Here is a 25965-nt window from a genome sequence, read left to right on the forward strand (position 1 = left end):
CACTTGGCGTTTCCAATTGGCGTAAGTTGGCACAGAGGAGAAACGACTGGCGTGCTTTGCTGAACTCGGCCAAAATCGCTTAGGCGGTTACAGCGCCATAAAAAGAAGAAGTATATAAACTTAACGAAACAGAATGATGATAAAAGATTAGGCTTTGTATCCGAATTTGCGATCTTTTTGCTGCTCCAAGATGAACTTGTGAACAGGGGATGGCCGCTGTGGTATAGTGGTAAGCAGTGCGCGCTTCCACTCCGTCGGGCCTCGGCTCAAGCTCTAGTCAAAGCAGCATCGCAAAAAATATAGAAAAGAGGTTTTTTCTTAACAGCGGTCGCCACTCGGCAGGTAATGGCAAAAATCCGAGTGTATTTCTGCCATGAAAACCTACACAAAAATACTATCGCCGTCAATTTAACAGCCTCTTCGATTATTCCATTTCTGTGCGTTATTAGAGTTCAATTTGAGAATGGTTAAAAACCAACGGTTGCATGCGTTTGAAATACACAGGTTTACAAAAAAAAAAGTTTATGCATGTTAAACCAAACCTATATACCCCTATGTTATTCGACATACTGAATGTGAATCCGAGGTCCTCTAGATTAATGGAACTCGAATCCGAGGTCCGCAAACCTCAATAATGTAAGCTAAGGGTCAAATAGGACAAAATTAATAACAAATAAAAAAATGTTTTTGTCCGAATATGGGGTCCCTTAATTCCTCAAGGCCATCTAGAGGTCATGCCAAGGTCTTCCCAAGGTCAAATTCAGAAGATTTTTATTGAACTTTCAGGTTTATTCAATAAATTTTTTTCCTACTTGATCTTCAAATGACCACGAACCTGACTTGATGGAGGCTAACGGACCTCGGATTCGCATTCAGCATGTCGAATAACATAGGGGTATATAGGTTTGGTTTAACATGCATACACTTTTTTTTTGTAAACTTGTGATATTGTTTAATATTGGAAAAAATAGCCGTCATCGATTCGCCAACAGTTAGCGAGTGTCGAAACGAACGAACTCAATGAGGTACAACCAAACTCGCTATCGTCTATCAGTGCTAGCTAACTTTGTTGTTGCTTTCACATGCAAAATTCTTCTTTAAGCGACCGGAACTCAAACATAGCAAGCAGCGAAGTGGTGAATCGATGACGGCTAAAATAGAACAAACATTAAGCAAACTTTGCTTGGCAGGAAGCTAAATAAAAATATGCTTATTCTATTTGATGATACTATAACTTGTCCGAGAACTTCAGGGCGAAAATACAACGCGAGCATTATAGATTCAGTAAACTTATTTTCTCTTTATTTTCTTATTTTCTCAGTTTCACACAATCGATTTAGCGTATTTATTAATTTATATTTAGAAACAAAAAGATTTGATTTGTAAGTTTAAGCAAAAGTTACATGCATAAAAAGGGGGAAAACAACATCTATCAACCTCAAAATAGTACATTACATAGTATCGTCAATTTACAATTTTAAATTGATTTTTGTTTTTATATGTTTGTATTTCCTTACTAAGTTAGGAAATAAATTTTATATCTCACTCAAAATAATAAAAAGGATACTCGTGTTCTGCGCGCATCACCTTTGGCTCTTCGAGCCATCCCGTAATGTCACATGCTCCCCTCCGAGCTGCTTGTTGTGCCTTTGGAATCTCCCATACCACCAGAGTTGTTATCGTCTCCACCTAAAGCACCCGAAGACGACAAGCCACCAGAGAGACCGCTTAGGTCCAATTTGTACTATAAAAGAAAGTTAATGTGCTTTGTTTTAATTACAGTTAAAAGCGAATTCGTATTCAACTACATATGTATGTATGTATGGCTGTGATTTGAAAAAAGTTCTTGAGAGCCAAAAAGAAAAAAATATTGTACTCTCTTAAAAATGTCCAGTTCCAAAAAACAAATATACGAAGAAATTAATCCTTCTTTATTGAACCAGTTTCGTCATTTGTGGTAAAACTTAAAATACGGTAAAGAAAATTACATATTAAAACAATAGGGGAAAGAAAATATTTTCGAAATATAACTATGCTAGTAAGTTTTATATAAATATACTACTTTAAGATAAGTATTTGTATAAATAATAAATGTAAAGTAATTGTTAATTTCTTAGTTCAAAACGAACATTTACCTTAGTCGCACATTCAAAACATTTTGTTACAACCTTGTTAATTACACTCATAAGATTTTTAGTTTCTCGTATAACGTGATCCACTTTTACAAAGGTTGCATCCTTTCCAACAGTGTGATCCTTAACAGTGAATTGAAGAGTTTGAACAAAAGTTGGAACTCTATCTAGAATATTCAATAGATCCTTTTTATTTTGGCTTGCCGGAACCTGTGGGAATAAGAGAAAAGGAGTTTTTAAAGTTCTCTTATTGCATAAAACGTATTAGTAATAAAAAATTCGCTCATTCGATAACGCAATAATTTGTAATAATTACCAAAATTTATCGGGCTTTGGCATTTTCTTTTTCAAAAAACTAAAAAAAAAAAAACTTGCAAAGTAGTTTAAATTGAAAGCTAAGCCCCGCCTATGTCGGGTTTCCCATAAATCGTTTTCTTCAAGCTCAACTAACGGTAGGCCCAGGAAACGAGCTGTTTCGACAGGGTTGGACCAGAGAGGTTGAGCTGTCATGTGAAGTGAAGCTGGCTGAAGGTGGCTGGTGTCATGGGTGGAGTCTCCACATGCCGGACACTCATTGCTGTTTAGGTGGCTACAATATCCAGGCCGTAATTAGGCGAAGCTCTGTGTATGCAATGGGTGGAGATTGGACTCTAATTACGGTATCGTGGTAGATGGTGACCGACTGTATGAATGTCGTTGATCACTCGTCGGTACGTCGTCGGGTTCAAAGGTTGTTCGAAGTAGGTCTGCACCACGTCCATATATTCGAAAAGATGTCTTCTGACGCGTCTGGGTGGAGTCTCTTCGTCAAGAAAACGCCCGTTTGGGTGCTCACGTCTATGCCACCCCACCAAAAACTTTGCATTTTTTTGTGCCCCCATTCAGCAAGCATTTGCGCCTCGCTATGGAGATGGTGCTTAGGCGACATCAAAAGGCATCCACTGCGTCCAACTAGTCCCTGGTGACCAAATAGGTGCAGCGTAATTCAGAGACCGCTGATCAGTTGCTTTGTATGTTGCCTTGTTGTGTGCAGGAGAGCAAGCAATCAAAGGTGCCCTCTAAAATTTATGGATTGTTAATTGGTGTGCCATCGACATGCATGCCTAGTTGAATCTCGACCTCCTTCATACAAGTGGCGAAGGGGGTCGCCGTTGATTTTGTCGGGGAAAGTGTTGGGCTCCGTGCAGTGAGGAAGCGATAAAGTCCAGAGAGGTAGCTGTTCACTTTGCGGAAGCCATGCTGTTGCTTCGCTGAGGTCAGGTGGGTACGTAAAGTAAGGGGGAAGCAAGGATTCTAGTGTATTCGCGACGGGGCAGACTCCCCTGCAGGCTTCTGATCAGTTAGCGCTTGCCGAACAAAATAACTCACGCATTTCTTCGGATCCGTCAGGGCATGGCCGTCGAATGAGATTTCCACTTTGTCGTCACGTCTCTTTGGATCGGACAGGGACCTCATGGTTGAGCTGAGCTTACTCACACCAGAGGCGAAATTGCAGGTCTTCAAATGCTCCTCCCAATTTTTCACCTTATGTCTCCGAATGAGAGNTGTGAACTTAATGTATTTAAAATTTATCTTAATTTTTAAGTTTTAGTAGCACTTAATTAGTGTTAGCTGAGTAGTCTGTAAGAATATTCTGTATTCCAAGACTGAAATAAATAAATAAATAAATAAATAAATAAATAAAATTAAGAGTCTCCAAATTAAGAAAACCCCGAATCATTCTGGTACGTAGGTTCAGTTGCCGTGGTAATGACGATTACGTCGAATGTAAATTGAACGTAACGCCATTTGTGACCGTTTAATCGCATACGTCAGATCGCATCATATATTGAAAACTCGTTAACATTTTTTAAATGTAATTTAAGTTTTTTATATAAAAATATAGTCCATTTTTTAACAAAGACCGTGTCCATGTATCATATTTTGTGCAATATTTAAACAAAAATTCAACAGATTTTCGTAAAATATTCGAGGGTTTTAATTAAATTTCTTAGAAAGGTTTTTAGTATGCAGTTTTTTAGCCTTTAAGCTCTTTAGCAATTTAATTAAAAAGCTCGACATTTTTACGAAAGTTACTTGAATTTTTCTAAATTACGCACGAAGTTTGAAACTTGGACTTACGCTGCTTTGTTAAAGAATGAACTAAATTTTTATAAACAAATTACTACAATTAAATAGCAAAAACAAAATAAATTGTGAAAACTTGTACATATTAGTTGTGTTTTTTTACAAATTATCCAGTAACTTGCCAGCAACTCTCCAGTAACTTAATTTCTAAGAATTCGCTCTCATAGAAAAAATTTACAAAAAAGTACGTGAACGCTTTTCCAGTAATAATTTGCAAGTTTCATGAATAGCTGATTAATTGGTTGTTTATTCGCAGCAGAATTTCCACAATAAAAAGCCACAAACAGTTTCCTTATTAGTTTAAATTTCATCCAGCAACATGCGATCAGCTTTTTTTTCGTACCTGCAAATTCTTACAAGTAATTAGGTGTGTACTCGTATTGAGAGGACAAAATTCTCCAGCAGCAAAAGTTCTGAGAATTTAGCAGCATTCGCTCTCAAAGAGACGAAATATCAACAAAAGTACCANACAATAGTATCTCCTCCAAACACCCATCATTGATCCAAAAAAATGTAATATATNGTAACTTAATTTCTAAGAATTCGCTCTCATAGAAAAAATTTACAAAAAAGTACGTGAACGCTTTTCCAGTAATAATTTGCAAGTTTCATGAATAGCTGATTAATTGGTTGTTTATTCGCAGCAGAATTTCCACAATAAAAAGCCACAAACAGTTTCCTTATTAGTTTAAATTTCATCCAGCAACATGCGATCAGCTTTTTTTTCGTACCTGCAAATTCTTACAAGTAAAAAGGTGTGTACTCGTATTGAGAGGACAAAATTCTCCAGCAGCAAAAGTTCTGAGAATTTAGCAGCATTCGCTCTCAAAGAGACGAAATATCAACAAAAGTACCATGGGTGTTATGCAGACAAACTTTTGTTTGCCAAATTAAATGGCGGCTGCTTAGTTTGCTCGGAGGTGGTTATGTCGAGTTTGGCACAGGGTTGCACGTTCATTATGGTTTTCATGGCTATTGCCAACACGAAATGAGAATTTCAGATGTANTAAAATTTTCATTTCAACAATCAACCTACCAAAACCGAAAACTTCAGCAAAACAACATTTCAGCATGCTGCATTTAAATCTATTTTGGTATATTTAATGGTAAATTATGGTACAAACGAAAAATGTCATACGGCAACGATAGTCAGCACACACTAAAGCAAATAAACTGGAGATTAATAGCAAATTAACGAAAAATAAACTCAATGAATGTTGTGCTTATTAAATTTACGCACTTTTTAGTTGTATACTAGCAGTAATAATAAAAATTTGCTATAATAACTCAAAAAGGCCATATTTTCTTTTGTTTATTTACAAACATGTGTTTGTGATCAGCAGATTTTCTTACTTGCAAGTTTTAGCTGGGAAAATTTTTCCAGCAGAAATTTGCAGCTCTCTTTCACATTTTGCTCTCTCAATTTCCCCTACTTTGCAAGTTTTTTGGGTACGAGAACGCAAAACCAGTAAAAGTTTTCTAAAACTTTAGATAGTTGGGCGTACGAGTACACACCTAAAATTTATCCAGTAAAAACTTGCAACTTCAGCTGTCATTTTTCGCTCTCTCAATTTCCCCTACTTTGCAAGTTTTTACGTACGAAAACGCCAAAACATGAAAATTCGCAAAAACTTTTACTGGATTTTACTGGAAATGAGTAAAAAAACGCAACTAGTGTCATATTGCGGCTATAATTTTCTCGACCACTGTATGTCTTTCTGAGGGATATAAGACTCGACCAATGTAAATATTTGCAAAAGTTAGTACAATACATTCATTCAGCTTACCTGATATGAAAATTGTCGCAAAACTTTATACAAACGATTTGCTTCTTCAGCAAAATATTCGGCTTGTGTAAAAAGATCCTGGGTAGTTCTTAAAGTGCCATTGCCTTTCGTAAACTGATACATTGCGAATGCCATTGCTGACATATTTTTAGCACGTTTTATTATGTCATTATTATCGTTTACTTCATCATTCCATTTCTCATTGAATGGGGCAATTTCCGAAGGTATTTCTTTTGTCTCCGTAGTTGAAGGCACCACCTTACCTGGCTCCTCCTGACCAACGGACAATGGTCGGGCTGCAGTGGGTTTATATTTCTGTGGTTAAATTGAAATGAAAAGAGCAGAGGTAGAAAAAATAAATCAGAATTTCTATGGGTATTAATGAATATTAGCAATAACTCGAATACGAAACCGAATGAGCTTAAATTGGGCAAAAGCTTTCATAGTTTAGTTGAAAAGCCAGTTGACCAACTTAAAAGTCTTATGCACGCATTCATTGCTAGAAGTTGGTTGAAGTATGCCGTGTGGTGGCAAGTTGTAAAATGAAAATGAGATTGGCCTAGATCCTGGGTGTCGGCTCATTTTAGCTGGTATACATCCAGTTAAAATCAAAAATTCGTATTATCAACACCTTTCTGGTTTATATTCTCGCAAAATAAAACTATAGAAATACCCAAAAGATTTCACGATACAATCAAAATTGTCTGCAAATTCGTCAAAATTTCGACAATACTGTCAGCTTCAGCTTGAGATACTTGAAGAAAAACAAAAAATTTTCTCGCAAAGAAAGGTGGCACGGCTAAAATTGAAGAAGTATATTTGCCGACAAAAAGCCTGCAACCACATTGCAAAAAAACTGGTACCGCACAGAGAAGAGAGTACGTTAATCGTAATCGTAAATCGGTTCAACCGAGATCGCTGCGCTTTGAGGCAACGAAAAGCGGACATTCTAATGGTTAACGAATTCAGAACAACCAAACTTTGTGCAAAGTTTTTTAGCATCAACGTGGCATCGAAATCGCCTTACAGATAACAATTTTGCCCAAATTGCCGTACCTGTTGGAATCGAGATTTCAATGCTGGTAAAAACATATACCTGGAAGAATATAAATTCAATCAACATGAAAAACGCAAGAATTTTTGCAAACAAGATGTCACTATTTCTCAGATCACGCAAGAACAAGAGAACGAGAAAAGTCGATTTGTATAGCTTGTTCTAAGCAAATTTTTTCGCTAGAAAACGAATATAAAGTAAACAAAGCAAAGAAAGAAAATTATTGTCAGCCACTATAAACACCCAATTTAGGCAAAATTACGCATGAAATGTTTTAGAACATGTTTTCGTATTGCATTAAATCTTGTATTAAATGTCGATTATCATAAAAGGCAAAGTTTGTCTACTATTTTTTAATAGGAAATTTAATTTTCCTATTAAAAAAGTTTTTTTTTTCGGGATTGTTTCTTTGGCGTTCTGAGATTTTAGGGGTTTATTGGGATTTTTTGTATTTCTTTTTTTGATGTTTTCAAAACTTTAAGGAATCCTTCATGTTTTATTTTGAGGGCCTTCGGTTTGTTTTGGGAATTTTTCGTTACCGTTAAGATTTTTTAGTGTTTTCGGCATTCTTCATGTTTTACATTTTGGGATCTTTCGGTTTTTTTGGGATTTTTTCATTACCGTTCCAATTTCTTACAAGCTTTTAATATGAGACTTTCGGGATGCTTAATGTTTTTCTTTTTTTTTTGGCGTCTTTCGGTGTTTCGGTGTTTTGGGGTTTTCGGGATTTTTCAGTTTTTATCGTTCCTTTAAGGATTTTTCGAAAATTTTGCATTTCACAAAGGTCCTAACCAACAAATTTTTTATTTTTCAGGAGAAGCAAAAAAAAACCTTATAAAGAGAGTATCAAAAAAAGTAGGACTTTTTGAAAATTGGCATGTAACTCCGTTTTTATTGAAGGTGTATTTTAATACATCCTACCAAAATCTGTGAATTTGTAGTGTGATTTTAGGCTTCTGTATTTACATTCCGCTTCTTCTGTATCCACCGATTGTTCGTAATAATGCCGGATTAAAATTCAGCGCACTAAAGGCCTTCGATAAACTAAAGACGATCAGGGTTTAGAATTTTGTAAAAATTGTGTAGGCCTGAGTTAATTTCTGGTAAAAGGATTTCAGCTTGCCTGCGCTTCTGTCCTATCCCGATTTTACAAACGTCCATTTATTTGATTTACCGGCGAACCAGTTGGTCAATTGCTAGAAGTTGATTGTAAATAAGCCGTATGGTGGCAAGTTGGTCAACCTTCGACGAGTTGTACGTTATTTTCAAGTAATAAATCAGAGTGTGTTAGTGGAAAAGTGTGAGTGCCGTACATGCTGGAATCGCGACGTCAATGCTGGGAAAAACATTCTCTACCTGGGAGAATGTATCATTAACCAAAAACAAAAACACGAGAATTTTCACAAATAAGATGCCATTATTTCATTTATGGCGAAAAATATGTACATCTGACTGGCAACAGTTTAAGTCATACTTATTATACATATTACTTATTACTTACATACTTATTGTCGCATTGTTCGCCTGTGGTGTCCAAAATTTGTTGTGCTACATTTGTTATTTCCGATATCAACCATTTCCACATTTCTGCGAAGGCATCCATATTTTCATTCGCAGGAACACTTGAAGGATATCTCGACAATATCTTAGCTGCTAGTATAACTTGTGGACCATATATCCGTAAATTAATGGCTAAGCATTTCGATTGTACTTGTAAGCTCTCGGTAAAAGCGATGTGTTGTAATAATTTGCATACATCGATAATATGATCACAACAGTCATGAAATTTATTTGACCACTCCTGAAAGGATGTCGGATCCTCGTTCATAGCTAATAAATGAAAATTATTTACTAATTCCACTGAGGTTTTCAGCGAATGATATAGATCAGATGTCTGATCGGCAACGGAGAGTATTAGCTGTTGTGTTAGATTTTTTGATGTACTTATAACTCTATCGATTTCTTCGTCCATTATATGTCTTGTATTGCGTTCGGTCTTATATAAAATATTTAAACATTTTTTAAGCTCTAGTTTACATCGATCACCAAGGAATAAAATATGTTCTCTATTTTCATGACTTGTATAAGCAGAATCAGTAAAGTCATGTGTTTTCTCTAATAATTTTTCAAAAGCATATATCAGTTCTTCGATTAATTCAATATTGAATGGTGTCATCAAGTCTCGATCCGAAAATGGTGAAATTTTTGTACCACATTGCTTATAATTATTTCCTATTAGAAGATTTTCATCTTCACTACCAAACGAGTTTCGACGTTTACTATATTCATTGTTCCATTTCTTTTCGCTTAACGTAGTTGAGGTGGCGATTTTTGAATAATTATTATTTCCTATATACATAGTAGATTTGACATCGTCCAATGGTTTCGAACGAAATTTCTCCAACAAAAATGTTAAATAGTTCGATGCTGATTGCACAGTTTCGCCGCTAATATTTTTAGGGCCGTCGCCATGCTCGTTATATGGTAAGAATGCCGATTCGAATATGCAATCTTTCACAACAAAATGTATTAAATCCATAGCGCGTCTAATTTGACAAAATACTGTATCTCGATTTTCTTTAGCGATCATACAATCATAATGTAGAAGCGTCGCTTTGGACGATGATAATAATATAGAGATAGAGTGTTCCAATATTTGCTTGGCTGAGAACATTTGCGCTCGGCGCCGTTCTTCTTTGATATTATTCTGTTGATTTCGTATTAGATATGCAAGCTCTATCATTTCAATGCCGAAAAGTGAGTAAGCTCGAACAAATTCGGTAAAATTCACAACGGATTCAAGTTTTCGTAAACTTTTAACAATTTTCCTCTTAGCAGTGAGGAGCTGTTTAACAACAACAATATCAACTAAAAGCAAAATTCTAGTTACAGCAGATATGAGAGCTTTAGCTGCTATTATTATTGCATTTTCATCGTATGCAGGTATATCTAAAGTTGAGTAATTCATGTTATCCATGGCAGAAATATCACATAAGCGTTCTATTGATTTTCCTGTAAGTAAAAAAAATTTATTAAATTGATTGAAACAAAGTATATATGTAGATGTATGGTAAATGTTGGTTGAAAATGCTTAAGGCACGGGGTATAAGAAAACCAGGTTTACAACCACAATTTTTCAAAATAAGTAAGATGTCAATATTTCTTCTATAACGGCAGCTGTGTACATCTGACTACGAAATTATGTGATAGTTACCTGCATCTCTTGCATTTCTGCAACACTCCAAAATATCTGATTTGATATCGAGATTGTCCTCGGCAATTATTTCTCCTATTGTCACGAACCTCTCAATTGCTAAATTAACAGCATGACCAACATGACTGATAACCTTTACGCTACGGTCAGGTGCGCCGATTTGATGTTTCTCTGTAGCAACCTGAAATTGAGGATATATTAATTTTTGACTATTTTAAACAAGTGCATATGTATGTATGTGTGCAAGTATAGACACCCTGTCGGGAATTTCGTAGTGGACTACGAAAATAGCCAACTTTTGGTCGACTTATTACGGCTAACTTTTAATTTGTTTCAAAGTCAAGCAGAGCTGAATCGAGGGAATATGTGTGTATGAATGTATGTAAAATTATTTCACAATTTTCACTTTCGGCAAAAAAAACTTCCCAATAAACATTCGGCTTGGTTAAAAATTCGAAAATGATTGGAAAACCAATATTTTTTCGAGTCTCACCTTCGATAACGAATGTGAAATAGCTTAGTATTCACTTCGAGAACTAGGACATTCTTCAGCAAAACGGAACCCTCGTTATCCAATGTATTTTTGTTTCGTTATGAATTCGAAATCCAGCCCACTATCGAATTGGAATTTTAATATGAGAGAGTTATTTTCTTATATTTCCCTTCGAGAATGAGCTGGATTTCATTTTCTCTCTTGTTACTATGGTTTCCATTTTTTTTCGAACCCATCTCGAGTGTATTTCCAATATACTATGAACGTTGGAAAACTAAGGTTGTTTATGGGTTCGTTCTCAGTTCAATATTCATACTGGATATCGAAGGTCATTTTCGAACGTTCGCCAAAATGTTTATTGGGTTGTGTTAAAAATTTAACAATGTCGTACATTTAGTTGCGTTCGATAACAAAATTAGCCAACACCAGCCAACAATCAAAATCAAGAGAGTAAGCGAAAATTCTCTCCCAAAGAGATGAAAAAGCAAAAAAGTAAACGAACAGGAAATTAGCCATTACTTGCAAAAACCGGAAGAAGAAGACACACCAGCTGACTTTGTTTATGTTTTATTTGTAAACAAACTGAAATTCATGTTGCCTCCATAGAAGAAAGAAGGAAAGTGAACGTTCAATGCTCGCCAGGAACATTTCTAGAAGTAAAAACTAGTTGGCGGTATCATAAAGTCACATAGCAGGCAGCCAAAAAGCATATAAATACCAAAACTCTGAAAATGCAATTTTGTTTGTTTACAAAAGTTACAACCATATGTTTTGTGATCATATGTTTTCGTGTTGGATAATTTTTGCTGACTAAAATTTTGCCAGTACAAAATGATCGCTTCCTTGGCATCAAAATGAACGCTTGCTCTCTCAATTTTTGAGTATTGGATAATTTTTTGTCGTTATCGAACGCCATCCAGTAAAAATTTGTAAAAACTATTACAAATTTTTGACTTGTTGAACGCACCTATTTATTGTCATTGTCTTCTTTTTTGAAAACGAGAAAACATGGATTTAGGTTATTTTATTTACAATATAGCCGAAAATATACGTATGTATGTATGCTTATATACCCACTGGGAAAATAGGTAAGCACCTTGCGAGGTAAGCCATGGTTTCTTTCAGTTTTTAGTACCAAAATTGTAATCATGGCCAATGTCATCTACTAGTAAAGGGCAAAATGAACACCTCCGAAGACACATTACGTTGTCAGTTGCAAAATAACGTGCACCCGAATTTATTTCCAAGCACCGAACTACTCCGAGCGACTGCTCTGCATTACTAGTAACTTACTTTGTAAAGCGGCTCAGAAGTATGTCTGATACCAAATGTACATTCTAAATTCCTACTTACATAAGGCGGCCATGCCTTTGTAAAAGTAAGGGACGTTCGGCAGGGAAATGGTAATGACTGCCAGGTGAAGAGTAAGTTGCTAATAAGGTATTATTACGTGCTCCTAATTCCCACTGGGTATACATATGTTTCCTACGTATGTATGACGTATGTTAATAGCACATCTTTAGCGGTCTTGATACATGCTAACTAAATAGTTATCATGCCGCTAATAGTTAACCTAAAATAAGTATAAAAGCCGAGAGTACCAGAAACATTCTATTAATTGGCACACTACAAGTGAACTTATTAATAACCGGTTTGTAGTTAGCTAAAAATAAACTGACTTTTTTTGCGACATCATAATGTAAAAGTAGTGAACTTATAGTGCATTTATAGTTAGTTGAGTTCCCTACAGGGCATTTATTTTATTAAAATACACATATACATTTTGAATGATGTTTCGATACCAAATTTCGATCTACTTAACATTTTTCAAACATTTATTTTAATTTTTATGCTTGTAGGCAGTAGTTATAGTTTAGTATGTACAAAAGCGCTAAAATCACACTTACCCTTCTCTCACACTCATACGACGACATTTTAATTAATATAGAAGAATAGCATTCAGTTTAAATTCTTAGAGTTAGCTTAGTAATTTATATAGGCGCAGTTTGGAAAGTTCGAAAAAAGTTTGCTGGAATAGTTGAAGAAAAGTTTAATCTGCTTGCATATTATGTACATATTTACATATACACGAATACAAATTACGATAAAAGTGCATAGTACATATGTACGTTTAACAAAATTTTAACTAAAACTTTTTTTAATTTTTTTAATTTAAAAAAAAATGTAAGTACATATTTGTAATAAACGAACAGTCAGCTTTAGAGATTAAAAGCAAAATACTTTCCCTGTTCAATCCAATCTTTTTCGCAGCTTATAAATTTGATATCTATAAAAAGCATTAAATTTAGCCTGGCTAAGTATACATATATTTATATGTATGTACGTAAATATATGAAGTAGCGCCTAGCTGCTTCTTCAGAAACGTCCACTTCTTATACAGCCATACATACATATGTTCATAAATACATATTTAGATAATGTCTATGTAAGTATCACCTACATACATACATCCAAAACCTATGCATTTATACACTACGTATGTATGTGTGTATTCCAGCTCGTATTAGACGCGCATTATAAATTATTAAAATTTTATAGTAGGAAAACTTGGATTGAATATACTAGCGCGCAGTTTAATATGGCTGGCAATGTTTCTAAGTTACATATTTGAAACTCTTTTTTTTTATCAGTTTTAACGAATAATTTTTCCTTGTTTATGTACATTACTGCAAATATGTACATACAAAAAAGTTTTCTTTCTTCACAATGTGTAGGCTGATCGCAAACAATCGCTCTTACCTGCGCCTGTAGCACTTTACCGTTATTTAATTTCCTAATGCATCACGTCAGGATTGGATCCAAATATTTTTTAACAATAGTTAGTAGATATTTATATTGAATGAGTTGAAAAATCAACTAAATATTCTATACCAGCGACCTTGCCACATTTCCAATCAGATATGGAGGTATCGCTGCCATATTTGTATATTTCCGTATGTTTACCTTATGAGGTGATTGCATATTTATAGGCGCATAGTCAAGAAATGCATGGGAAATTTGAATAACTTTCAAAAAATTGAACAGCCTCGTATCTTAAAAATCAAAAAAACTCATTAAATTCATTAGTTGATTCATATGAAAAACTCATTTGTTTGTTAATTAAACAATCCAATTGGATTTTACTGCACCATTCTGGCCACACCAACAGCTGAGCAATCCAATTTGTTAATCAACTTTATTTATCGATAACATCTTAACTATATGACTTGCAAGTACAAGCAGAAGTTTTCGTTCATAAGTTTTTAAGTGTTTGCGTAATCCGGACGTGCCCAGTGAGTGAAGAAAGTTGCATCATGTCGTGCCCATTTTTAAGTCGCTTTAGTGCAAATTATGTTCGCAATTATTCGGAGTTTTTGGTGCAAACATATGGCGTTTATTGTCCTGTTTTAAGCAAGCAATTTCATACCAATGGTAGCGATGGCAATAAGGTACCATCGTCGGCAGTAGCAGCAGCTGTAACAGTGCCAAGGACGAACATCACTACCACTCCTCAACGCTCTTACTCTTCTGCTCTACAAACGAACGAATCTTTGGCAAAGCCAACAGCAAATTGCGTAAAGGAATTCGGTAATCGAAATGCTGCTGCTGAAGTGACCGAACAGTTTGCCTATGAACATTTTTTCCGTGATCAAATAATGAAGAAAAAGCAAGATTATTCTTATCGTATTTTCCGAAAAGTTAACCGTTTGGCTGGTCCTGGACTTTTCCCTCATGCCTTAGAATATTCCAAAGATGAGAGGCCTATTACGGTGTGGTGCTCCAATGATTACCTTGGTGTGTCAGCACATCCAAAGGTAAAAGATGCATCCATCAAAGCTATTGAGTGTCATGGAACTGGTGCTGGTGGCACACGTAACATATCAGGCAACTCTCTTCACCACGAAATGCTCGAAAAACGCTTGGCACAGCTTCATCAGAAAAGCGGGGCACTTATATTTACATCGTGTTTCGTTGCAAATGATTCCACGCTATTTACATTAGCAAAACTTTTACCTGGATGCCATATATTCTCGGATGCAGGCAATCATGCATCGATGATACAGGGCATACGGAATAGCGGAGTGCCAAAGCATATATTCCGCCACAACGATGTAAACCACTTGAGAACACTGCTGCAACAGGTGGATAGAAATGTACCGAAAATAGTTGCTTTCGAAACCGTACACTCGATGACGGGCGCTATTTGTCCATTAGAAGAATTATGTGATGTTGCGCATGAGTATGGCGCTTTAACTTTTATCGATGAGGTGCATGCAGTTGGGTTGTATGGACATAATGGTGCTGGTATCGGTGAACGGGATGGATTGCTTCCAAAAATGGATATAATATCGGGAACATTGGGCAAGGCTTTCGGAAACATCGGCGGTTATATAGCGAGTAGTTCAAATTTGATAGATATGATACGCTCATATGCGGCAGGATTTATATTCACAACTTCTCTGCCACCATCTGTAGTATGCGGTGCATATGCTGCCATCGAACTTTTGGCCTCAGACGAAGGACGCAAATTGCGTAGCAATCACCAGACCAATGTTAAATATTTGAGGAGCTTACTAAAACGCGAAGGTATGAAACTGTTATTAATATGCTGTTTTTTTTTTATTAATAAGGCATATATTTGATATGTATGTGTATATGCATTTGTAATCATTTTAACATTAATTTGCGGTCTCTGCACTTTTATATGCAGTTAAAATTACTACCAGTTAGGAAATAACCAGCGTGCGTGTCAGGTGGTTTTTGAAACATATGTATGTATGTACACATTCTGATTAACACCAATCGGTTGAATTTCTATGATTCCGTAAAAAGTCGTTTATATATATAGTCGTTGCTACTTACTTACATCTTGAAGATTTTTTATCTATTTAGTTTTAGCAAACATACATATGTATGTATTCATTTACTTGTAGTAAATTTCAGGTTTTTATGGCCGCATTAGTTTGTCAAAAGCTTGTAAATAAAATATACGTGCATACCCCGTAGCGAATGTCATGAATTAGTCACTTAAGTGTCTTGTACGGCCATATCAAGTCTTCAATGACTTTGGGCTCCGTTTATATGGAAGTCCTTCATGACTTTTTCATACAAATGGTAATTTAGTCGTTGATGGTATCTGCATGACTTTGTCATGCAGTGATCATTGATGATATTCAAGCGACAATGTCCTGCAATGAACTTTTTATAAGTGACCGCTGAAAGACATTGTCTGTTATAAGTCTTTGATAGGAGTACACCTGCATGACATTGTCACTAGTGGCATTGCCAGCTATATGTCGCTTATGATTCACAGCAAGAGCGACGATGTCACCAAATCCGTTCCCACGACAGTCGGGTCTACGTAACCGGAACGACCCAGATAGATATATATCTGGCCAAGGACTGCCACCACTCCAGCAACACTCCCCAAAATCTCTTTGGGGAATTTGTATGCTGTTACAACAACAACATGTCACCAAATCCTCATTAGTGACGATGTCACCAGTGACCATTTTCGCTACTGGGTATGTATAAGAATACATACACTAGGTTTTTTTCGGCACGCGATTTCGTAAATAATCAGAAAAAGTGTCGAATTTAATTATTTTTATTTAGCTTTTGTTTACGCTTACCACACGCAAAATAATTAAGATAAGATAGCATTTTTAAGGTACAGTATTTTTACAGTAGATAATTTAATCAACATACTTTTTTTGATATTTTTTTTCAGGTTTTCCAGTTGAAGAAACAAAAAGTCACATTATACCAATTCGCATTGGAGATCCCTTAAAAACTACTCAGATATCGGACATTCTTCTCCATGAATACGGCCATTATATGCAGGCCATTAATTATCCGACTGTTGCTCGTGGTGAAGAAAAATTGCGTTTAGCACCGACTCCATTCCATTCGGTCGAAATGATGCAGCAACTGGTGTCTGATATGAAGCGTGCATGGAAATCTTTAAAATTACCCATGGCTGTACCCGCTTGTCCTGAGGGATGTATGTTCTGCAACAATGGGCTAGGGAACGTCTCGAATATGCTCATTCCGCCATCTATAAGTGGTGATTTGAAATGTGAAATTCCAAATTGTCCCAGAGTGGTTGCTGCAATGGCTTAATGCATTTTATTTATAAATATCACTGAAATTTTGAATGGGTATACCATACATACTAAAGGGCATTTGGTGTCGGAATTGCTAATAAATGATTTCTTCAAGCACAAAATAAATTTGCTGACTTTTATTTTGCAAATATCTGTACGTACATATGTACATACATAGTTACATATGTATACGTATCGTATATACATACATTGTGTATGGATGTATCTATGTATATGCGAATATCCGATAGATAAGTGTTTTATCGCCTATCGTCAGGCTTGAATGCATCGTATTGTTAATTTGGTTTTTGGCTTGTAGTAAAAAACAGCTTACAGAGAAAACCATGTCATGTGGGCTAAAGCTTTCGCATTAAACAAAAAACAGGTATTTTTCTTTGTTTTCGTATCAATTTTTTGTGGAGGTGTATTTGAACATAAACTCTTAAAGAACCGGTTTGGAAGTAAGATGTCATTTGAGGTCTTTGTAAATGACGACGGCATATTGAGTTGAAAGCGAAGTAGGGAATATATATTTATGCAGATATTTTAATGACCGCTCCCGGCGTTGCTGGAAATATTTACATATGCAAATGTGCGCTGCGTATTGTTTTCTGTTGTTTTCAATTCCGGTGAAATAGTTTATAAATTACATTTCCCTTTAAGCACCTTATCTGTAATAATCGCACTTATTCGCGCTTATCAGTTTTACACGTGGGTTAAAGACTGAATCATGATCTAACTGAAGAATAATAAAAAACTATTTGCTTTATATAGTATCAAAACCGGTTATATGTAATAGGTACAATATTTTTACTTGGGAATATTGTTATTTTGTATTTGGCTAGCCACATAATCTTATGACCTACTATAGTTTTGGCTGATAACCTTCAAATTGCAAAAGTGCACATGAATCAGCCAAAATTTCGATTATCTTAAAACGAATGTGAATTGAAAATAAAACAAGTACACTTACATACATATATTGACTGGTAGTTATTCATAATTTATCTGATTAGCACCTGTTGGCAAAAAAAAGAATATTTCTCGCTTGATATACAAACTGATAGGCAGTTTGTAGTTAAGCTTTCCAACATCAGACGTACGACATATGTACATACGGTGACCATATTTACGGGAGCCGAATATGGGACAAAAAATAATTTTGCAAACTTTTTCCACAACAGCTTACAGATCTTAAAGCCTTCTGTAGTGATCCTGAAAGTATCCCTATAGTAACATCAAAAATTTGTAGGATAATTTCTCGAGATTTTTACCCCGTAAAATTTGTTAAGTTTTAGTACAATAAAGTGCAATTTTGAAGTCGCTAAGGCTTACCATTAATTTTTGGATTTTTTTTTGTTCCGCATTTTTTTCATACACAGTAAGTACGTTCGACCAATTTTTTGAAAGAGAAGCAAATGAGCTGCACTTTCCACTCGCAATTTATTATACTAAATTTTAATGAGTTACAAAATTGCAAACCAAATTTTTTCTAAAGATTCGTATTAAAAAGTTCGAAATTTTAGTGAAACACTGCAGAATTAATTTTTATAGTTCTTTGCACAAAGTTGGAAATTTGGTATTATATAGTTTTTGTTAGGAAAAGAGCTTTATTTTCATAAAATAATTAATAAACTTAAATAAACTAAGGAAAAAACCAAGATTTCACTGTAACTGACTAAAAAGTTTATAGCTTTTTTTCGAATGTACATATTATGCATAAATACATGAGTGTCAATGAAAATCGTACAGTAAATTTTTTCCATATGAAATAACAAGCGATCATTCATGATATGGAAGAAAATGCGCAACACCGCGGTGCACCGCCAACAAACAAAAAAAATCCAAATATCAACTGTAGGTATTTTGTAGCTATTTCAAACTTTACATTATACAAAAATTGAATGGGTTATAAAACTGCATACCCATAAAAATTCTAAAAATTCGGAATAAAAAGTGTGAAATTTTTATTATAGTTTGACGATTCTTTTACATTTGTTACAAATTTAGAAAGTTTGAGTTTTATGAATTTTGTTGTAGTGTAAACTATATTTTTATTAAACACTTCCACTGCGCTTTAAAAGTATTTTTGAATGGTTCGATACCGGTATTGTAATATTTCATTTATTTTATCAATTTAATTAATTCAAAATTTTCAAACAGGCAGCAACCCTCCTTAAAAATATTTTCGGAAGTATAAATTCCTAAACTACTTCATTTTGTTACCCATATTGCTAAATATTGCAACTAAGTTAAATTAAGATCTTGAAAAAATGTGGCAACCTCCTCAAAAAATATTTTCTTCTTAAACCTCTTTCTGTTGGCACCATATTGCAATACATATTTCCTTAATCTTATCAATTTATTTAAACTGCAATTTTCAAACAGGTGGCAACTTTCGAATCTTTTTAAGTCTATATTTTAAGTTTGACCTCTAGCAATACATCGATGAAGACTGAATTCAATTTCATGCATTAGTTTTCGAGTGATGAGCGTACAAACATACAGACAGGCGGACAGACATACAGACAGACAAAAAATTAAAAAAATGGTCGATTTATCTTCTATTGCTCTAATAAGGACCCCCATATTAATTTTTCTCTAATATCTATAATGTACAGACATCGGTCTGTTATAATTTTATTATATGTATAGATTAATAAAATTTAAATAAAACAAAATATTTAAAAAAAATGGAAAAAAGTTTACTGTACAATTTTCACTTACACTTACTGTATGTATTTTTTTTGTTTTTTAGTTATGATTTAGTTAGATGTATTATTTTTTACTTTTTAACGGTTCTTTGTTTTTTCTTATCAGTTTGCTGCTTGATTTGTGTTTACATCACTACATAGAAGTCCGGTTTCTCCGCACATGTCTGTACCTAAGTTAGAGCAAATTCCCCGTAGTCTTCTTTCTTCTAATCAATTTACAGATTAAGGGGATTTCCGTGGAAAAATAATTGAAATTCATTTGTATCCTTATACAAATTGCGCATATGCAACTGTGCAAGTAGTATTTTTGCATGTATGTATATACATGCATACATATGTATGCATGAATTTTCGTAATTGGAATAAAACAATTATAGATTTGTACATATTGTACATTCATATCTGAATTTGTACCAGATGCAAGAAAATTAATTTAAATTTATGCGTTTTTAAACATACATACATATGTATGTGCTATAAATATGTATACATGTACATATCGGGATCTCGTATTCAATACTCTCTATAAGCAAATTGCATATATGTATATAAACGGGCGTTCGATATTAAAATTCATATAACAAAGATCACATGAAACCAATCTGGTCACATCATATCACTATCGAATACCGTTGCCTGTTCATATTATACAGAATACATATATTTATTTGTATTTTTGATATGCATACCAGGGTTGTTGCGAATATTCGCAATCGCATTCGTAACCACGGAGGTTTTGCATTAATTTTAACATTCGCTTTCGCTTTCGCATTCGCAATAATCAATACGGAGTTTTTCAGAAAGCGAATGTTGTGCAAGTGCACTGATAAAACGTATATGGGAAAATCTTTTTATATGGGGCTTTTTCAATACAATTTTGTTTTTTTTTTTCAAAATAGTAGCACACTTTTCCGTAATTTATCACTTGTCAAACCAATTGAAGTACATTAGTACATTATAACTTATGTGACCAACCGTACTTCTTTCGGAAGTACAGTACTTCTTTTTTCGCTCTTGTACTTCGTACTTCGAAGTACAGTCAAATGTACTTCTTTCCGACAAATTGTACTTCTCCGATCTTCTGGATGATCGTCACATGGCCTGGGCGATAAATTCGTTCAAACCATTAACAATTCCGCGTTTAAATCTACTTAATAAGGCTTATCTACCGCTCTCCCCTACTCTAGATTGCGGTTGTAAACCACCTTCTAGAGGAACTGGGAAAAGTGGGCTGTCGGGTGATCGCCTATGTAGACGATGGGGAACTTTAGGTTAAGGCACGATTTACCCCTTTTTTGATCTGACTCCCATTCGATCTGCCTAGCACGAACTGCTATTAGGCTAAGGTAAACCGGAAAGAAAACTTTTCTCTGCTACAGCAAATGTTTTTATAGGGCACTTTAAAACACGTTATCTCTCAAGGGCTAGTGATGGGTGTTCTTACAGACCATTGTGCAGTTGGTATTCTTGCGGTGAGACTAAGAATTTCGACTGATCATTTTGTGTCAGCTGTCAAGAGTAAGATGAAGTGAATCTCCACACATTCTTTTAGACTGTCTGCTAGCAATTCTGAACCAACACTGAGCTCTCAGGGATCGAAATTAGCCGGATTCGAAATTTCATAATCAACTCGCGGCGTTAACTTAATCCAACCTAGCCTGTACTTCTTTGAGCTATGAAATAGTTGGTCACATTAATTATAGCCCGTGTAACTAATATTTTTTAATTGCTACTCTATTTAAACCATACCATGTTCAATCTGCCTTGGTCTAGTGGCTATTTCAAAATCGTACGATTTTTTTTTAATGTTAATAACAGGTTTACAAAAAAAAAGTGTATGCATATTTAACCAAACCTATATGTCCCTATGCTATTCGACACGCTGAATGCGAATCCGAAATCCGTTAGTCTCCGTCACGTCAGGTTCGTGGTCAGTTGAAGGTCAAGTAGGGAAAAATTCATTGAATAAACCTGAAAATTCATATATATATAAGGTTTTAGATTCGCTGAATCCGAATCCGAGGTCCGTTAACCTCCATAATGTCAGCTTAGAGGTCATTTGAAGGTCAAATAGGAAAAAAAATTTATTCAATAAAAATAAAAAATTTTGTTTTTGTTGTCGCTGAAACCAAGTATGGAGTCCCTTGGTTCCTCATGGTCATCTAGAGGTCATGCCAAGGTCATCCCAAGGTCAAATTTCGATGATTTTTATTGAATTTTCAGGTTTATGCAATGAATATTTCCCTAGATGACCTTCAAATGACCACGAACCTGACGTGATAGAGGCTAACGGACCTCGGACTCGCATTCAGAATGTCGAATAACATAGGGATATATAGGTTTGGTTTAATATGCATTAGGGTGCTTTTTTTTTTGCGACTATTTTTTTTTTTTCGGTCCCATCGTGAAATTTTGTTGGAAATACCCAAAAAAAAATTCCCTGAAAGTTTGAGCCCTTAATATTAATTTTAAGTACTCGGCCAAGGCGTGTGAAGATTTTCCATTTAAAATACACGGGAACTTTGATTTTTTTTTTTTAAATTTCTATAGCTCAGCGGCATTTAATGGTATCACCTTGTCCAAAATGGGGATTTTCTCAGCATTAAATGCTCTACAAAAGTGCCCACTGCGGCGAAGTCGTAACTCACACCGGCGAGGTAGTACGGGCCACTAAACCTGATTTTTTCATGAAATTTACGTTTTTTCGCATTTATCTCGTAAATGACAAGAGCTATAGAAAAAATGTAAATGAGAAACTTGTAGGAAATTTTATTTATTATATTTTTATCAAAAATCACGTAAAATTATAAAAAATATTGTTCTTTTATTATTTAAATTAATAATGTAATTAGTTAAAAAAAAATTTAAAACTTCATAAACTTAAAATTGAAATATCTCAAGCAGTATTGAAGTTAGCGATTAAGCGCTAATGAGCTTTTTTGTAGGAATCTATGTGATGATTGAAAGAACAACTTTCCGACGATTGAAGTGGTTAGCAGTGAGATGTCCTTCATTTTTCAAAGCACCTCTAGAATTGTCTTCCGGATAGTAGGTTTTTCCATACATTAGAATTAAGGGTGTACTATCCAATACTAAAAGTGTTATAAAGTGGAATTGAAATGAATGGTATGCTTTTGTTGGTTCAATCTAGTCCCTTCCTTGTGTTAGAGCCACGTAGTTTGATAAAACGTGGTACATATAACATCGAAAGTAATAGAGGTGTTTTCTCCATTTTCACCACTTTTCTTTGAATTTGATCATTCTTCAAAATCAGATTGAAAAGATACTTCTTCGATGCCCACAAATCCAGATAGAAGCTCAGATCTGAGGATGAAATTTGTACCTATTCAAGTGAACCGGGCTGTATATACTTGTACACTCACTCCACTATATTTGCGTACACTCTGTATTTTTATAATATTCACAATGTTTTGCCAGCTATAATTTTTTACAAAAATATGGTTTATGCTATGCACAAAACCATACAAATCAAAGTTTCCAACTGTATACAAAACTAATGAAAATTTAATGCATTTTCATCAAAATTTGATTAATCTGATTAAAAAGTTTTAAATTTTCCTGGAAATTTGTTAAATTGTCCTTAGTTTCGATTTATGTATATGGTTATGTGTATAGCCATATTTTTGTATATAACCATATTTAAAAAAAAAATAAAAAATTATAGCTTGCAAAACATTGTGAATTTAAAAAAAAACAATAGTGTGCGCAGATATAGTGAAGTGAGCGTACGTATGCATGTACATTAGACTGCATCACCAAAAAAAGTTGCGGTTTTTCCGCCAGGATTACAAAATTGATTATATTTTAAGACGTCCACCAAAATATTTCGGAAAAATATTAAGATTTAAGTGAGCTGGACCGATTTGAAAATACTTCCAAAAATGTAGTTTTTTATGAATAAAAATAGTTTCTTAAAGAACTTTTTGAAAAAAGTCCCCTCAGATGACAAAACAGATTAAGCTTAAAAAATCTGCATAAAAATATTTAAAAATCTTTTAAACGGAATCGTAAGAATGAGATTTTTGATGCTGTTTTTTTACTTTTTTCAAAGATTAATTTACGAAAAACTTGAATAACTGGGCCAAAACTATTCTGATTTAGACTTAGGGATCTCAGTTGAAAGGTATTTCCACACTGTTTTTATTTCTGTCCAAAAAAAAGTCATTCGTGTCCCAATATTTTTTTTTTTCAAATACCAACACATCTTAATTCAACTTTGAATGACGTTCCTTCATCCTACCCTTCTCTTTCATCCTTTGAATGAGCTTATTAGCAAAGAAATAAAAAGGTAGAGAAAATACCTTTCTAATGACACCTCCTAAGTCTAAATCAGAAGAGTTTAGGCTCAGTTATTCAAGTTTTTGTTATACCAATCTTTAAAAAAAGTTAAAAAACAGCATCAAAAATCTCATAATTACGATTCCGTTAAACATATTTTTTAATTTTTTTTAAATATTTTTCTGCAAATTTTTTAAGCTTAAGCCGTTTTGTCATTTGAGGAGTTTTTTTCAAAAAAAATCTTTAAGAAATTATTTTTATTCATAAAAAACTCCATTTTTGGAGGTATTTTCAAATCGGTCCAGCTCACTTAAATCTTAATATTTTTCCGAAAGATTTTGGTGGACGTCTTAAAATATAATAGATTTTATAATTCCAATGGAAAAATAGTAGCGATTTTTTTTTTGTATGGGGAGTGATGCAGTCTAATGTACATAAGTATACATATAAATGTATTCATGGGAGTATACATCTCTGATGTTGCGGATATTCGCTTTCGTATTCGCTTTCGCATTCGAAAAAAAGCAATACGAAACTTTTGGCTTTGACTTTGAAAACAGAATTTTCTTTGAAATTTTCATCCCTGAAAATTGACAACTTATTTGTTTGTTTGTTTGTTCTTTTCACAACTTGTTGCCCTCTGGACCGACAAAAGTGCACAATTTTTTGCCCTTGTTAACGTTGCCCAGCAGATTTTGATTCATATTTTGTACTAACTATTCTTCATACAGCCAATTTCACGAAAGAAATTTAAGGAAAAAATGCTTTTAATTTTTTGAATGTTATATGGAAATTGACAGAAAATAAAAATATCATTTTCCATTTAAGTTGCTGGTATTTAATACCGGCTGATAAACAAATTTTTTAATTCATGATGTCGTATTTATTACGATTAATAAAATAATTTGTAAACAATCATGAATTTTCAAGTTGCCACTTTTTTGCCTTTTCTCTTACGGGAAATGCAATGTCCTTACAAGGCGCAGGGGAACACTAACATAATGTTGCCATATATTGAGGCGCCATTTTCATTGAGAACATAAAACGTCTTGATATATTGTCAAGTTTGTCGCCTCCATTTCTTCATTTACCTACAAGGAATGACCCAATTTAGCTAACGCACTGAGGACCTTCCGAGCATTGCTTTTATCACTTCGACCATGCTAACCCCCGCTCCCTGGTTTTCTCGTAACTGCCAGGCCTTATTTGTACCGATTAAAACCCTGAAAACTGTCGAATAGTGCAATCTTTAATTTTTTAGCAATTTTACGTGTACTTAAGGCCGGATCATTTATAAACTCGTGCAAAATGGTTTGTCTCGTTTCTAACTCAGTTGCCATTTTTAACTCAACTAGGAATCAAATTCAAATAAAATTTTTTCTACGTCCAACTAAGGTCATGTGGTCAGCTTATGGCATTTGAATTTCAAAATATTGAATTCGTTTTGGGTAAGTTATAAGCTTCCCAAAGTGTCGCAGTTTTGGTGTGTTCACCCTTTACATTAGGATGGTCCAAAAACAGTAAAGTCGAAATTGTAATGCTCTCACCCCTTAGGATTGTTCTATATCCAAAAAAAGGATACCCCTATTTTTTATTTTGAAATCAAAAAATATTTAGAGGTCGCTCAAAGCGCTCAAAGTTTTCCATGTATTTTTATATGGGAAAAAGAAAATTTTTCGTAGAAATGGTATAGAATTCATGAAAATCAATATTTTTCATTCGGAAAACTTTGGTTCTATTCACGAGACTTTCAGTAATAATACCCAATGGTTTATTTAACCGCTTTTTAATACCAACGATTTTTTATTGGTCGCCCCATTGCATATTTCGGGGTTTTTGTGGGTTTTTGGCGGACCTATAATTTATAGTTGCGATGAAAAAATGGTTAAATAAACAATTGGGTATTATTACTGGGAGTCTCCTGCAGATAAACAGAGTTTTCTGGTAGAAAAATATTGATTTTAAACTATTCTATACCATTTCTACAAAAAGTTGTTTTTTCCCCATATAAAATACATGGAAAACTTTGGGCGCTTTG

The 25965-nt window shown here is 34.4% G+C and overlaps 2 protein-coding genes across 3 annotated transcripts; one reads left to right on the top strand and one right to left on the bottom strand.

Moving 5' to 3' along the window:
• Positions 1-1275: 1275 nt before the first annotated feature.
• On the bottom strand, positions 1276-13746 carry alpha-Catr (alpha-catenin related). Of its 2 annotated transcripts, none has more exons than XM_017611037.1 (7): positions 13568-13746; positions 12715-12836; positions 10315-10495; positions 8602-10112; positions 6047-6361; positions 2136-2342; positions 1276-1744 (listed from the first exon to the last, which is right to left on the bottom strand). In XM_017611037.1, the coding sequence occupies exons 2-7, from the start codon at positions 12739-12741 to the stop codon at positions 1616-1618; spliced, it is 2370 nt and encodes a 789-aa protein (XP_017466526.1). In that variant the 5' UTR covers positions 12742-12836; positions 13568-13746; the 3' UTR covers positions 1276-1615. The 2 variants fall into 2 exon arrangements, with proteins under 2 accessions (XP_017466526.1, XP_017466527.1); XM_017611038.1 differs by having other exon boundaries at positions 1652-1963.
• Positions 13747-14009: 263 nt separating this feature from the next.
• Alas (5-aminolevulinate synthase) lies at positions 14010-17040 on the top strand. Its single transcript, XM_017611041.1, has 2 exons — positions 14010-15394; positions 16539-17040. Exons 1-2 carry the CDS (start codon positions 14122-14124, stop codon positions 16928-16930), a joined length of 1665 nt encoding a protein of 554 aa, XP_017466530.1. The 5' UTR covers positions 14010-14121; the 3' UTR covers positions 16931-17040.
• The last annotated feature ends 8925 nt before the right edge of the window (positions 17041-25965 follow it).

Source organism: Rhagoletis zephyria, unplaced genomic scaffold, assembly GCF_001687245.7.
Source record: "Rhagoletis zephyria isolate East Lansing unplaced genomic scaffold, Rhagoletis_zephyria_1.1 Rzeph_scaffold_00368, whole genome shotgun sequence".
NCBI classification, from domain to species: domain Eukaryota; kingdom Metazoa; phylum Arthropoda; class Insecta; order Diptera; family Tephritidae; genus Rhagoletis; species Rhagoletis zephyria.